This window comes from Salmo trutta, chromosome 13, assembly GCF_901001165.1.
Source record: "Salmo trutta chromosome 13, fSalTru1.1, whole genome shotgun sequence".
Lineage (NCBI taxonomy): Eukaryota > Metazoa > Chordata > Actinopteri > Salmoniformes > Salmonidae > Salmo > Salmo trutta.
The window spans coordinates 41323237-41338538 of record NC_042969.1 but is presented as its reverse complement, the minus strand read 5'-3'; the positions used below and the strand labels follow the sequence as shown (position 1 = coordinate 41338538).

Below are 15302 nucleotides of genomic sequence, written 5' to 3'. Positions count from 1 at the left end.
AGGCAGTCAGTCAGTCACCTCAGTGGGTAACATCCAGGCAGGCAGTCGGCGCACCTCAATGGGTAACATCCTGAAGGCAGTCAGTCACCTCAGTGGGTAACTTCCAGGCAGGCAGTCACCTCAGAGGATGAAATCCACAGTGAGTTTAGTTTTAGTAGACTGGTACTTGTAAGACAGCTGCATCAGTCTCGCAGAGCCCCATCCTTCCAAATCTTGTCTCATTGGCTAAGCCTGGCATCCAAGGCTACAGTTGCATTAATGTAAATTGCAAGTACTGTATTACATATCAAAATAATGCTTTTTACCCAAACATGTACTATTGTCCTAACATGGTGGCATCTATTGCAGGTATAGTCAAGATATAATGAGTAATACATATTCAATGACTTGAAATCCAGACAGAATGACTTCAAGTTCATACGAGCAATTGTAAATCAAATGTTTGCAAAATATGCACCATTATAGCACCCGTATGGACACTTAGCAAAGACACCTGCATTTCCTATGAGTTCCATAATGTCCACATCAGAAACATGAAACTAATTAAACTGTTAAACTCATGAAGCACAAACAGTCTTGTTACAATATGGCTAGGTAATTAAAAGATGGTGGTTTCCTGGACACACGATTTAGAGCGGATTAAATCCGATCGCGGGTTATAGGCATCGCGGGTGTAAAGGTAATTTCCGATTGAGCTGCCATATGTAGCGTTTACTGTGAATGGGTTCTCCACGAGATGCGGGGAACATTACCTTTAAAAACGGCAATGCCTATAACCCCCAATGCCTATAACCCGTGACCGGATTGAATCCCTGCCTCAGCCGTGGATTAAAAAGCAAGCTCAAAGGAAAATGTTTTTTTTTGTCCAGGACTACAGTAATCTTAATTTATGTCCGGGAAATTTCAGGGGTGCATTTCCTAAAAACATAAAATTTCATCTCAAGTCCAATGGATAAACAATGATCTAAAGGCTAAAAGATGATCTTTGTTTTCTGGAGAAACTCACCCCAGTTCAGTAGAAGCATTGCTCAGAGTGATATTACCCACAACCTTTACAAGATATAAAGGGTACATCCCCAAATAGCACCCTATACCCTATATCAGGGGTCCTCAAAGTGGGGTCTGTACTGCAAGGGGGTCAACAGCCAGACCAGGGGTTCTCAAAGATACATGTTTTTTTTGTCCAAAACACATTTTGTCCAAGGGATCCGTGGAATAATCTTTGAGATTGTAATACAATGCATGTTCTTAAGGGACAATTTATGCTGGATCTGAAAATGTGGTCGGAGGCTCCATATGGAGGGAAGCCATGCACTGCCCTAGTCCTAGTGTAATTACTTGAACTATGTTTTTTTGTCTTTTATCTCACTCCAGTTCTGATTATGAGTGGGGGGGTCCCTGATGAAAGTTTGAGAACCCCTGTCGTATAAAGTGCACTACTTTAACCGAAGCCTTATGGAACCTGGTCAACAGTAGTGCACTAGAAAAGGGAATTATTGTGCTTTTTAGGATGCAAAGAAGAAGTGCTATGTGGATAGTTTTGTGCAACAAAACAAAATAACAAATATAAATCAAATCAAATAAAAGGACAGACTTAGTCACAATAACAGAACAGACAGACAGACTACAGACTTAATAAATGCTGTACAAGGTGACAATACGTTATAATATTCCTGAAGCTTGTTAGCTGGAGCGAAAGGCTGGAGAGTTTAAGGCAGTGTTTTCCAATATAGAGATATTGCAAAGAAGACCTTAGAGCAAAAGATTGTAGCACCGTTTGGTGAACTGGTACGGGTCCCTAAGGGTTCCCTGTTCCCTAAGTTGAGTGGATGGTCAGGGGCCCGGAACATAATTACAGATAATTCATAGACTGGGGCCCGGAACATAATTACAGATAATTAGTAGACTGGGGGCCGGAATATAATTACAGATAATTAGTAGACTGGGGGTCGGAACATAATTACAGATAATTAGTAGACTGGGGGCCGGAACATAATTACAGATAATTAGTAGACTGGGGGCCGGAACATAATTACAGATAATTAGTAGACTGGGGGTCGGAACATAATTACAGATAATTAGTAGACTGGGGCCGGAACATAATTACAGATAATTAGTAGACTGGGGGCCGGAACATAATTACAGATAATTAGTAGACTGGGGGCCGGAACATAATTACAGATAATTAGTAGACTGGGGGCCGGAACATAATTACAGATAATTAGTAGACTGGGGGCCGGAACATAATTACAGATAATTAGTAGGCTGGGGGCCGGAACATAATTACAGATAATTAGTAGACTGGGGGCCGGAACATAATTACAGATAATTAGTAGACTGGGGGCCGGAACATAATTACAGATAATTAGTAGACTGGGGGCCGGAACATAATTACAGATAATTAGTAGACTGGGGCCGGAACATAATTACAGATAATTAGTAGACTGGGGGCCGGAACATAATTACAGATATTTCGTAGACTGGGGCCAGAACATAATTACAAATAATTCGTAGACTGGGGCGGAACATAATTACAGATAATTAGTAGATTAAATCAAATTGATTTGATGGTGTTTTTATAGTCTGATGTACAACAATAAATAAATACAATCCCCTACTGGCCGGCCACCAGTTGGGAAACCCTGCCCTATATCGTGCACTACATTATTGGGTCCTGTCTAAAGTAGTGCACTACATTATAGGGCACTGTCTAAAGTAGTGCACTACATTATTGGGCCCTGTCTAAAGTAGTGCACTACATTATTGGGCCCTGTCTAAAGTAGTGCACTACATTATTGGGCCCTGTCTAAAGTAATGCACTACATTATTGGGCCATGTCTGGTGTTTTCATAACGCTTGTGGACAGTGAGCACAGCACCTTGAGCACCTATTCAATCCATGACGCTCGGTTCGAATCGCCTTCATTAAACGGGTCGTATTCATTAAGAGCACACGGTCGCAAAACTTTTTGCAACGGAAAACAAAACAGAGCTTTTCTTATTGTTTCAGTATGTTTTCTAATGAATACTACCCTGTTGTTTCTATTTGAAGTCAGTGATACTGTGGTGAGAAAGTATAATGACGCTCAATGGTTCCTACCGCCATTCATACGGCGGCAGCTAGCCGAGTGGTTAGAGCGGTGGGCCAGTAACCGAAAGGTTGCTAGTTTGAATCTCCAAGCAAAAAAATCTGCCGATGTGCCCTTGAGCAAGGCACTTAACCCTAATGGTAATGGCTGACCCAGGCTGTGACTCTGAAGGTGTCTCAGGGGGGGGAGTTGGGACATGGAAACAAAACACATTTCCAATTCACACATGCTTATAATACACACAGGTACATGTGTTAAATAGGACAAGTATAAGCATCCACCGAATTATGGTTGGACTGTCCTTGAGTGGAGGCTGTTTAAGAGGTCAGACTAAGATAAAAACCTGCTCAGAGATTTGAGCTAAATATATATTTTAAAAACAGATTCAGCTCACAGTAAGTCAGAGCTGAATGAGAAGTTAGATAAAATAAAACATTTTTAAAAAAGTGATCACTTTTCCCTGGTTGTTGTTGTGTGTAGTCCAGCTGTCCTGTTCCTGTACAGTAATGTTATTGAGGTTGTTCCAGCTGTCCTGTTCCTGTACAGTAATGTTGAGGTTGTTCCAGCTGTCCTGTTCCTGTACAGTAATGTTGACGTTGTTCCAGCTGTCCTGTACAGTAATGTTGACGTTGTTCCAGCTGTCCTGTTCCTGTACAGTAATGTTGTTGAGGTTGTTCCAGCTGTCCTGTTCCTGTACAGTAATGTTGTTGAGGTTGTTCCAGCTGTCCTGATCCTGTACAGTAATGTTGTTGAGGTTGTTCCAGCTGTCCTGTTCCTGTAAAGTAATGTTGTTGAGGTTGTTCCAGCTGTCCTGTTCCTGTACAGTAATGTTGTTGAGGTTGTTCCAGCTGTCCTGTTCCTGTACAGTAATGTTGTTGAGGTTGTTCCAGCTGTCCTGTTCCTGTATTGTAATGTTGTTGAGGTTGTTCCAGCTGTCCTGTTCCTGTATTGTAATGTTGTTGAGGTTGTTCCAGCTGTCCTGTTCCCGTATTGTACTGTTGTTGAGGTTGTTCCAGCTGTCCTGTTCCTGTATTGTAATGTTGAGGTTGTTCCAGCTGGCCTGTTCCTGTATTGTAATGTTGAGGTTGTTCCAGCTGGCCTGTTCCTGTATTGTAATGTTGTTGAGATTGTTCCAGCTGTCCTATTCCTGTATTGTAATGTTGTTGAGATTGTTCCAGCTGTCCTATTCCTGTATTGTAATGTTGTTGAGGTTGTTCCAGCTGTCCTGTTCCTGTATTGTAATGTTGTTGAGGTTGTTCCAGCTGTCCTGTTCCTGTATTGTAATGTTGTTGAGGTTGTTCCAGCTGTCCTGTTCCTGTACAGTAATGTTGTTGAGGTTGTTCCAGCTGTCCTGTTCCTGTATTGTAATGTTGTTGAGGTTGTTCCAGCTGTCCTGTTCCTGTATTGTAATGTTGAGGTTGTTCCAGCTGTCCTGTCCCTGTATTGTAATGTTGTTGACGTTGTTCCTCATCTTCTTCTTTCCTTATTCTTTTGTCCTTTGTCCTATTTGGAATGTTTTTCCTCCTGTGTGTGTCCCCATTGTCTTACGTCAGGTGGCGTCACTCCAACGCGACGCTCGTCCCTTAAAAGCCGACAGTGCAGGTGGGAATCGTGGCACTAGCTGACATAAGACGCCGATGTGTCCCTCCAGAAGGGTGTGTGTAGTATACAGTAGCAGGTAGGTCATAGCCCGGCCCAGGCGGGGCTGCTGGAGTAACAGTGATCCATGCCATGGACCGTCCCCAGTCCATCAGAGTCCAGACACTCAAACACTATACTCTCCACATCAACCTCTACGTCTTCTGCAACGACAAAAAAACAACAAAACACATCTCAGGTTATCAAAGACAATCTATAATCTGTCAAAAATGACTGGGGGAAAAAAATAATCTGTTCAATCGCAGACTCAAATTTCTCCTAAAAATCTTCTGGTATAATCAATGTGTGTTTTAGTTGTACTTAAGACACCGTATTTCTCTGATATGAAACACTAAGCTGAAAAACTTTAAACATGAACACCTCTGGACACTTCGGTCGACAAAACCTGAAGTTGTAGACCTATATCCCTAACACTTGAAAATGGAGATGAACACTGAACACGGTGGAAAGCTGGGACCGAGACCATCGCACATCCCTGAGAGGACAACACTGAACACGGAGAAGAGCTGGGACCGAGACCATCTCACATCCCTGAGAGGACAACACTGAACACGGAGGAGAGCTGGGGCAGAGACCATCTCACATCCCTGAGAGGACAACACTGAACACGGAGGAGAGCTGGGGCCGAGACCATCTCATATCCCTGAGAGGACAACACTGAACACGGAGGAGAGCTGGGGCCGAGACCATCTCATATCCCTGAGAGGACAACACTGAACACGGAGGAGAGCTGGGGCCGAGACCATCTCATATCCCTGAGAGGAGAACACTAAACACGGAGGAGAGCTGGGACCGAGACCATCTCATATCCCTGAGAGGAGAACACTGAACACGGAGGAGAGCTGGGCCCCGACCATCTCAGACCCCTGAGAGGACAACATTGAACACGGAGGAGAGCTGGGGCCGAGACCATCTCATATCCCTGAGAGGAGAACACTAAACACGGAGGAGAGCTGGGACCGAGACCATCTCATATCCCTGAGAGGAGAACACTAAACACGGAGGAGAGCTGGGACCGAGACCATCTCATATCCCTGAGAGGAGAACACTAAACACGGAGGAGAGCTGGGACCGAGACCATCTCATATCCCTGAGAGGAGAACACTGAACACGGAGGAGAGCTGGGACCGAGACCATCTCAGACCCCTGAGAGGACAACATTGAACACGGAGGAGAGCTGGGGCCGAGACCATCTCATATCCCTGAGAGGAGAACACTAAACACGGAGGAGAGCTGGGACCGAGACCATCTCATATTCCTGAGAGGAGAACACTAAACACGGAGGAGAGCTGGGACCGAGACCATCTCATATCCCTGAGAGGAGAACACTGAACACGGAGGAGAGCTGGGACCGAGACCATCTCAGACCCCTGAGAGGACAACACTGAACACAGAGAAGAGCTGGGACAGAGACCATCTCAGACCCCCTGAGAGGACAACACTGAACACGGAGGAGAGCTGGGGCCGAGACCATCTCAGACCCCTGAGAGGACAACACTGAACACAGAGAAGAGCTGGGACAGAGACCATCTCATATCCCTGAGAGGACAACACTGAACACGGAGAAGAGCTGGGACAGAGACCATCTCATATCCCTGAGAGGACAACACTGAACATGGAGAAGAGCTGGGACAGAGACCATCTCATATCCCTGAGAGGACAACACTGAACACGGAGGAGAGCTGGGGCCGAGACCATCTCATATCCCTGAGAGGACAACACTGAACACGGAGGAGACCTGGGACAGAGACCATCTCAGTGTGAAAACACTTCCGTCAACAAAAGCTGAAGATGTTCTCCCTAACAAATGGATATCCCCGGGTTCTGTTTTGAGAGAGATACTAAACATGGGTAAGACAGCTGTGATTGGTTACTAAACATGGGTAAGACAGCTGTGATTGGTTACTAAACATGCAGCTGTGACGACTGAGAGACTCACCTCTGTCAGAGTCAGACCTCTCTGAAGAGGACATGGCTGCTGATCCCAGACTGTCGTTCCTCATCCTCTCTGAGACCACTCCTGTTCCTCCCAGACCCTGACCAGTCAGACCCCCAGGGCCCAGACCAGTCAGACCCCCCAGGCCTCCATGTCCCTGTAGCTGCTCCAGCCTCACCCTCAGCTCTCTCTGCTCCCAACGCAGACGACCCTTTAACTGTTCCGCACGTTCATCCTGCTCCTGTAGCTTCTGATGGGGCGAAGGAGAGAGAGATGAGGACAGTTATACAGAGAGAGAGAGAGAGAGATGAGGATAGTTATACAGAGAGAGAGAGAGATGAGGACAGTTATACAGAGAGAGAGAGAGAGAGAGAGAGAGAGATGAGGACAGTTATACAGAGAGAGAGAGAGAGATGAGGACAGTTATACAGAGAGAGAGAGAGAGAGATGAGGACAGTTATACAGAGAGAGAGAGAGAGAGATGAGGACAGTTATACAGAGAGAGAGAGAGAGATGAGGACAGTTATAAAGAGAGAGAGAGATGAGGACAGTTATAAAGAGAGAGAGAGATGAGTACAGTTATACAGAGTAGATGTCGACCGATTAATCGGAATGGCCGATTAATTAGGGCCGATTTGAGGTTTTCATAACAATCAGAAATCGGTATTTTTGGATGCCGATTTTGCCGTTTTTTTTTTTGACCTTTATTTAACTAGGCAAGTCAGTTAAGAAAACATTCTTATTTTCAATGACGGCCTAGGAACGGTGGGTTAACTGCCTTGTTCAGGGGCAGAACGACAGATTTTTACCTTGTCAGCTCAGGGATTCAATCTTGCAACCTTACGGTTAACTAGTCCAACGCTCTAACCACCTGCTTTACATTGCACTCCACGAGGAGCCTGCCTGTTACGCGAATGCAGTAAGAAGAGGGTATATGCAACAGTTTGGGCCGCCTGGCTCGTTGCAAACTAATTTGGTAGAATTGTACATAATTATGACATGACATTGAAGGTTGTGCAATGTAACAGGAATATTTAGACTTAGGGATGCCACCAGTTAGATAAAATACGGACAGGTTCCGTATTTCACTGAAAGGAAAAACGTTTTGTTTTCGAGATGATAGTTTCCGGATTCGACCATATTAATGACCTAAGGCTCATATTTCTGTGTGTTATTATGTTACAATTAAGTCTATGATTTGATAGAGCAGTCTGACTGAGCGATGGTAGGCAGCAGCAGGCTCGTAAGCATTCATTCAAACAGCACTTTAGTGCGTTTTGCCAGCAGCTCTTCGCTGTGCTTCAAGCATCGCGCTGTTTATGACTTCAAGCCTATCAACTCCCGAGATTAGGCTGGTGTAACCGATGTGAAATGGCTAGCTAGTTAGTGGGTGCGCGCTAATAGCGTTTCAAACGTCACTCGCTCTGAGACTTGGAGTAGTTGTTCCCCTTGCTCTGCATGGGTAACGCTGCTTCGAGGGTGGCTGTTGTCGATGTGTTCCTGGTTCAAGCCCAGGTAGGAGCGAGGAGAGGGACGGAAGCTATACTGTTACACTGGCAATACTAATGTGCCTATAAGAACATCCAATAGTCAAAGGTATATGAAATACAAATCGTATAGAGAGAAATAGTCCTATAACTACAACCTAAAACTTCTTACCTGGGAACATTGAAGACTCATGTTAAAAGGAACCACCAGCTTTCATATGCTCTCATGTTCTGAGCAAGGCACTTAAATGTTAGCTTTCTTACATGGCACATTTGCACTTTTACTTTCTTCTCCAACACTTTGTTTTTGCATTATTTAAACCAAATTGAACATGTTTCATTATTTATTTGAGGCTAAATTGATTTTATTGATGTATTATATTAAGTTAAAATAAGTGTTCATTCAGTATTGTTGTAATTGTCATTATTACAAAAAAATGTTTGTAAAAATAAAAAACGGCCGATTAATCGGTATCGGCTTTTTTTTGGGTCCTACAATAATCGGTATCGGCGTTGAAAAATCAGAATCGGTCGACCTCTAATACAGAGAGAGATGAGTACAGTTATACACACACACAGAGAGAGAGAGAGAGAGAGAGAGAGACATGAGTACAGTTATACAGAGAGAGAGAGAGACGAGTAGTTATACAGAGAGAGAGAGAGAGAGAGAGAGAGAGAGCATGCTAGCAGATAGCCATAGACTTCCAGTCATTGCGCTAACACTAGTTAGCATTGGCCCTGTGAAACTACCTCCAACTTCCTTCATACTGGACGTGAAAATGGTATCCATGAGTTCATCTGACTCTGGGTCAGTAGATAAAGGGCCTCATCGTCAAAATCCCTAAGTATCCCTTTAAGGGTAGTGTTTAGGGTTCGGGTAGGGTTTAGGGTAGTGGTTCGGGTAGGATTTAGGGTAGGGTTTAGGGTAGTGGTTAGGGTTTAGGGTAGGGTTTTGGGTAGTGGTTAGGGTTTAGGGTAGTGGGTAGGGTTTAGGGTAGTGTTTAGGGTTAGGGTAGGGTTTAGGGTAGTGGTTAGGGTAGTGGTTAGGGTAGGGTTTTGGGTAGTGGTTAGGGTTTAGGGTAGGGTTTAGGGTTTAGCTGTGTGTTCATCTCACCTTGATGTGTGTCTGAGCCCGTCTCAGCAGGTTCAGGGTGGTGTTTCTCATGGAGTCAGACAACTGAGGAACCTGCTGCTTCAACTGTTCCAGGTGGTGCCTCAACTGAGCACGTCTGTTACAACAACACAATGAAACAATGTTACAACAACACAATTAAACAATATCTCAACTGAGCACGTCTGTTACAATAATATAACTATTCATAAACTAGACCCTGCCATAGACTAGTGCCCTGTCCAGGGGGTGTACTGTACATTAAGCTGCATCACTGTACAGAAACAGGAGATGGACTCCTGCCCTATGGGCCATTCTGGTTCACACTACAGACAACAGGAGATGGACTCCTGCCCTATGGGCCGTTCTGGTTCACTGTACAGAAACAGGAGATAGACTCCTGTCCTATGGGCCGTTCTGGTTCCCACTACAGAAAACAGGAGATGGACTCCTGCCCTATGGGCCGTTCTGGTTTACACTACAGAAAACAGGAGATGGACTCCTGCCCTATGGGCCGTTCTGGTTCACTCTACAGAAACAGGAGATGGACTCCTGCCCTTTAATATTTAATAGAACTCAAGCCCAGTTGCACTTAAAGATGAAATGAAATAAGATATTAAGGAGTGGCTGTCTTTAAAAAGCATCGAATCCCTTTGAAAACGGTGTGTGGCATCGATATGAGTCACAGACAGTTATTGTGTCAAAATTGCTTACAAAATGTAAATAGGATAATTTTGGTCATAAAGTCATTATCTGCCTCTCGAGTGGCGCAGTGCTAGCTGTGCCACTAGAGATTCTGGGTTTGAGTCCAGGCTCTGTCGCAGCCGGCCACGACCGGGAGATTTATGGCGTGGAGCACAATTGGTCTAGCGTCGTCCGAGTTAGGGGAGGGTTTGGCCGGCTGGGAGGTCCTTGTCCCATCGCGCTCTAGCGACTCCTGTGGCGGGCCGGGCGCAGTGCACGCTGACACGGTTGCCAGGTGTAGGGCGTTTCCTCCGACACATTGGTGCGGCTGGCTTCCGGGTTAAGTGGGGCACTGTGTCAAGAAGCAGTGCCGTTTCGGAGGAAACGTTTTTCGGAGGACGCACGGTTGTGTTTCGGAGGACGCACGGCTCTCGACCTTCGCCTCTCCTGAGTCCGTACAAGAGTTGCAGCGATGAGACAAGACTGTAACTACCAATTAGATACCACGAAATCGGGGAGAAAAAAAGGGGTAAAAAAAATAATAACTAAATACATTTAAATAAAGTCATTCTCATCTAAAACTAAGTTTGGAACATATGTGCGTCACAACAAGTAAGTGAAGGTTGGGTTTTGATTTGACACTAACGGGGTGAACCTCTATTCAGTTCGCTGCAGCTAGCGACTGGAACGAGCTGCAACAAACACTCAAACTGGACCGTTTTATCTCCATCTCTTCATTCAAAGACTCAATCATGGACACTCTTACTGACAGTTGTGGCTGCTTTGCATGATGTATTGTTGTCTCTGCCTTCTTGACCTTTGTGCTGTTGTCTGTGCCCAATAATGTTTGTACCATGTTTTTTGTGCTGCTACCATGCTACCATGTTGTCTCAGCCTCCAGTATTTATGCTGCAGTAGTTTATGTGTCGGGGGGCTAGGGTCAGTCTGTTACATCTGGAGTATTCTCTTGTCTTATCCGGTGTCCTGTGTGAATGTAAATATGCTCTCTCTAATTCTCTCTTTCTTTCTTTCTTTCTTTCTCTCGGAGGACCTGAGCCCTAGGACTACCTGGCATGATGACTCCTTGCTGTCCCCAGTCCACCTGGCCATGCTGCTGCTCCAGTTTCAACTGTTCTGCCTGCGGCTACGGAACCCTGACCTGTTCACCGGACGTGCTTGTTGCACCCTCGACAATTACTATGATTATTATTATTTGACCATGCTGGTCATTTACGAACATTTTAACATCTTGACCATGTTCTGTTATAATATCCACCCGGCACAGCCAGAAGAGGACTGGCCACCCCTCATAGCCTGGTTCCTCTCTAGGTTTCTTCCTAGGTTTTTGGCCTTTCTCAGGAGTTTTTCCTAGGGAGTTTTTCCCAGCCACCGTGCTTCTTTCACATGCATTGCTTGCTGTTTGGGGTTTTAGGCTGGGTTTCTGTACAGCACTTTGAGATTTCAGCTGATGTACGAAGGGCTATATAAATAAATTTGATTTGATTTGATTTGATTTGATTTGTGCTGCTACCATGTTGTTGTCATGTTGTGCTGCTACCATGTTGTTGTCATGTTGTGTTTCTACCATGCTGTGTTATCATGTGTTGCTGCCTTGCTATGTTGTTGTCTTAGGTCTCTCTTTATGTAGTGTTGTCTCGTCGTGATGTGTGTTTTGTCCTATATTTATATATTGTTTTAATTTTTAATCCCCGTTCCCACAGGAAGCCTTTTGGTAGGCCGTCATTGTAAATAACAATATGTTCTTAGCGGACTTGCATAGTTAAATAAAGGTTAAATAAATATAAATAAATAAACAGTTGCTGGGATTGCTCTCTATCCAATAGCACAGACAGTGAGACAGACCTGCCCAGCACCTCCGACTTTGTTTACATAAGACAAAGCATTGCACTTTGCAAATACTGCACCAAACAACTTAGTTAGATGTAAAATTGCCTAAATAAAACATCCTTGGAATAAAACGTCAAAATTAACTACAGATTTCTTGAGTTGTCTTAGATTAATTCTGGGGATTTTGAGGAAGTGAATTAGGCTTACGCGTCTACAGTGTCTGATGAGGGACAATCATCATTAACCAAACGCAGAATCTGTCAGGAAACACACCTCCAAGCACTGAAATTTGTTTTTTCTAATGAACAACAGAAAAACCCGCTTGTCAATCTGCTGTGTTCAGTGGCACTTTTAAGAGTTATCTTTAGTTGTATGCCGTGTTGTTACTATTATAATTAGACATGTACTAATGGAAATCTACACAGTGGTTGTAAAAGGTAGAAGGTCACAGGACTGATAAAATGGTTATTTTACCTGTGCTTCTCCAACTCATTATGGACTGTCCTGTGAACATAGAAAGCACAATTCATTATTAGTGAGTTTATAAAGCACTAAAGCATAAAGTCATTATTACATATTCATAATATATTTTAATAATTTTAACAATAAAAAGTAGACTAGTCAGCACACATTCTTCAGTGCAACCAAATGCTGACAACAGCCACACCCCATCCCTAGCTAGCTAGCTGTCAGACAGACTAGTAGGTTCGGAGAGCCACACCCCATCCCTAGCTAGCTGTCAGACAGACTAGTAGGTGTAGAGAGCCATATCCCGTCCCTCGCTAGCTGTCAGACAAACGAGTATGTTCAGAGAGCAACACCCCGTCCCTAGCTAGCTGTCAGACAGACTAGTAGGTTCAGAGAGCCACACCCCGTCCCTAGCTAGCTGTCAGACAAACAGACTAGTAGGTTCAGAGAGCCACACCCCGTCCCTACCTAGCTGTCAGACAGACTAGTAGGTTCAGAGAGCCACACCACGTCCCTAGCTAGCTGTCAGACAAACAGAATAGTAGGTTCAGAGACCCACATCCCGTCCCTAGCTAGCTGTCAGACAGACTAGTAGGTTCAGAGAGCCACATCCCGTCCCTAGCTAGCTGTCAGACAAACAGACTAGTAGGTTCAGCGAGCCACACCCCGTCCCTAGCTAGCTGTCAGACAAACTAGTAGGTTCAGAGAGCCACACCCAGTCCCTAGCTAGCTGTCAGACAGACTAGTAGGTTCAGAGAGCCACACTCCGTCCCTAGCTAGCTGTCAGACAGACTAGTAGGTTCAGAGAGCCACACCCCGTCCCCAACTAGCTGTCAGACAGACTAGTAGGTACAGAGAGCCACATCCCGTACCTACCTAGCTGTCAGACAGACTAGTAGGTTCAGAGAGCCACACCCCGTCCCTAGCTAGCTGTCAGACAAACAGACTAGTTTCAGAGAGCCACACCCCATCCCTAGCTAGCTGTCAGACAGACCAGTAGGTTCAGAGAGCCACACCCCGTCCCTAGCTAGCTGTCAGACAGACTAGTAGGTTCAGAGAGCCACACCACGTCCCTAGCTAGCTGTCAGACAAACAGAATAGTAGGTTCAGAGAGCCACATCCCGTCCCTAGCTAGCTGTCAGACAGACTAGTAGGTTCAGAGAGCAACATCCCGTCCCTAGCTAGCTGTCAGACAAACAGACTAGTAGGTTCAGAGAGCCACACCCCGTCCCTAGCTAGCTGTCAGACAAACTAGTAGGTTCAGAGAGCCACACCCAGTCCGTAGCTAGCTGTCAGACAGACTAGTAGGTTCAGAGAGCCACACCCTGTCCCTAGCTAGCTGTCAGACAAACTAGTAGCTTCAGAGAGCCACACCCCGTCCCTAGCTAGATGTCAGACAGACTAGTAGGTTCAGAGAGCAACACCCCGTCCCTAGCTAGCTGTCAGACAGACTAGTAGGTTCAGAGAGTCACACCCCGTCCCTAGCTAGCTGTCAGACAAACAGAATAGTAGGTTCAGAGAGCAACATCCCGTCCCTACCTAGCTGTCAGACAGACTAGTAGGTTCAGAGAGTCACACCCCGTCCCTAGCTAGCTGTCAGACAAACAGACTAGTAGGTTCAGAGAGCAACACCCCGTCCCTAGCTAGCTGTCAGACAGACTAGTAGGTTCAGAGAGTCACACCCCGTCCCTAGCTAGCTGTCAGACAAACAGAATAGTAGGTTCAGAGAGCCACATCCCGTCCCTAGCTAGCTGTCAGACAGACTAGTAGATTCAGAGAGCCACAACCCGTCCCGAGCTAGCTGTCAGACAGACTAGTAGGTGCAGAGAGCCACATCCCGTCCCTAGCTAGCTGTCAGACAAACGAGTAGGTTCAGAGAGCAACACCCCGTCCCTAGCTAGCTGTCAGACAGACTAGTAGGTTCAGAGAGCCACATCCCGTCCCTAGCTAGCTGTCAGACAGACTAGTAGGTTCAGAGAGCCACACCCCGTCCCTAGCTAGCTGTCAGACAAACAGACTAGTAGGTTCAGAGAGCCACACCCCGTCCCTACCTAGCTGTCAGACAAATAGACTAGTAGGTTCAGAGATCCACACCCCGTCCCTAGCTAGCTGTCAGACAAACTAGTAGGTTCAGAGAGCCACACCCAGTCCCTAGCTAGCTGTCAGACAGACTAGTAGGTTCAGAGAGCCTCACCCCGTCACTAGCTAGCTGTCAGACAGACTAGTAGGTTCAGAGATCCACACCCCGTCCCTAGCTAGCTGTCAGACAGACTAGTAGGTTCAGAGAGTCACACCCCGTCCCTAGCTAGCTGTCAGACAAACAGAATAGTAGGTTCAGAGAGCCACATCCCGTCCCTAGCTAGCTGTCAGACAGACTAGTAGATTCAGAGAGCCACAACCCGTCCCTAGCTAGCTGTCAGACAGACTAGTAGGTGCAGAGAGCTACATCCCGTCCCTAGCTAGCTGTCAGACAAATGAGTAGGTTCAGAGAGCAACACCCCGTCCCTAGCTAGCTGTCAGACAAACAGAATAGTAGGTTCAGAGAGCCACATCCCGTCCCTAGCTAGCTGTCAGACAGACTAGTAGATTCAGAGAGCCACAACCCGTCCCTAGCTAGCTGTCAGACAGACTAGTAGGTTCAGAGAGCCACACCCCATCCCTAGCTAGCTGTCAGACAGACTAGTAGGTTCAGAGAGCCACACATCGTCCCTAGCTAGATATCAGACAGACTAGTAGGTTCAGAGAGCCACACCCCGTCCCTACCTAGCTGTCAGACAGACTAGTAGGTTCAGAGATCCACACCCCGTCCCTAGCTAGCTGTCAGACAAACTAGTAGGTTCAGAGAGCCACACCCAGTCCCTAGCTAGCTGTCAGACAGACTAGTAGGTTCAGAGAGCCTCACCCCGTCCCTAGCTAGCTGTCAGACAGACTAGTAGGTTCAGAGAGCCACACCCCGTCCCTAGCTAGCTGTCAGACAGACTAGTAGGTTCAGAGAGCCCCACCCCATGCCTAGCTAGCTGT

The 15302-nt window shown here is 45.9% G+C and overlaps 2 protein-coding genes across 2 annotated transcripts in view; both read right to left on the bottom strand.

Moving 5' to 3' along the window:
- Positions 1 to 2516: 2516 nt before the first annotated feature.
- LOC115205782 (bifunctional endo-1,4-beta-xylanase XylA-like) lies at positions 2517 to 4565 on the bottom strand. Its single transcript, XM_029772094.1, has 2 exons — positions 4488 to 4565; positions 2517 to 4115 (listed from the first exon to the last, which is right to left on the bottom strand). The coding sequence occupies exons 1-2, from the start codon at positions 4557 to 4559 to the stop codon at positions 3507 to 3509; spliced, it is 681 nt and encodes a 226-aa protein (XP_029627954.1). The 5' UTR covers positions 4560 to 4565; the 3' UTR covers positions 2517 to 3506.
- Positions 4566 to 4577: 12 nt separating this feature from the next.
- The window catches only part of mxd3 (MAX dimerization protein 3), a 57268-nt gene continuing 46543 nt past the window's right edge, over positions 4578 to 15302 (bottom strand). The window contains exons 3-6 of the mRNA XM_029772093.1: positions 12288 to 12317; positions 9285 to 9399; positions 6687 to 6933; positions 4578 to 4890 (exon numbers count right to left, since the gene is read on the bottom strand). Coding sequence (XP_029627953.1) covers positions 4772 to 4890; positions 6687 to 6933; positions 9285 to 9399; positions 12288 to 12317 — 511 coding nt within the window. The 3' untranslated portion in view covers positions 4578 to 4771. The remainder of the gene's footprint in view (positions 4891 to 6686; positions 6934 to 9284; positions 9400 to 12287; positions 12318 to 15302) is intronic.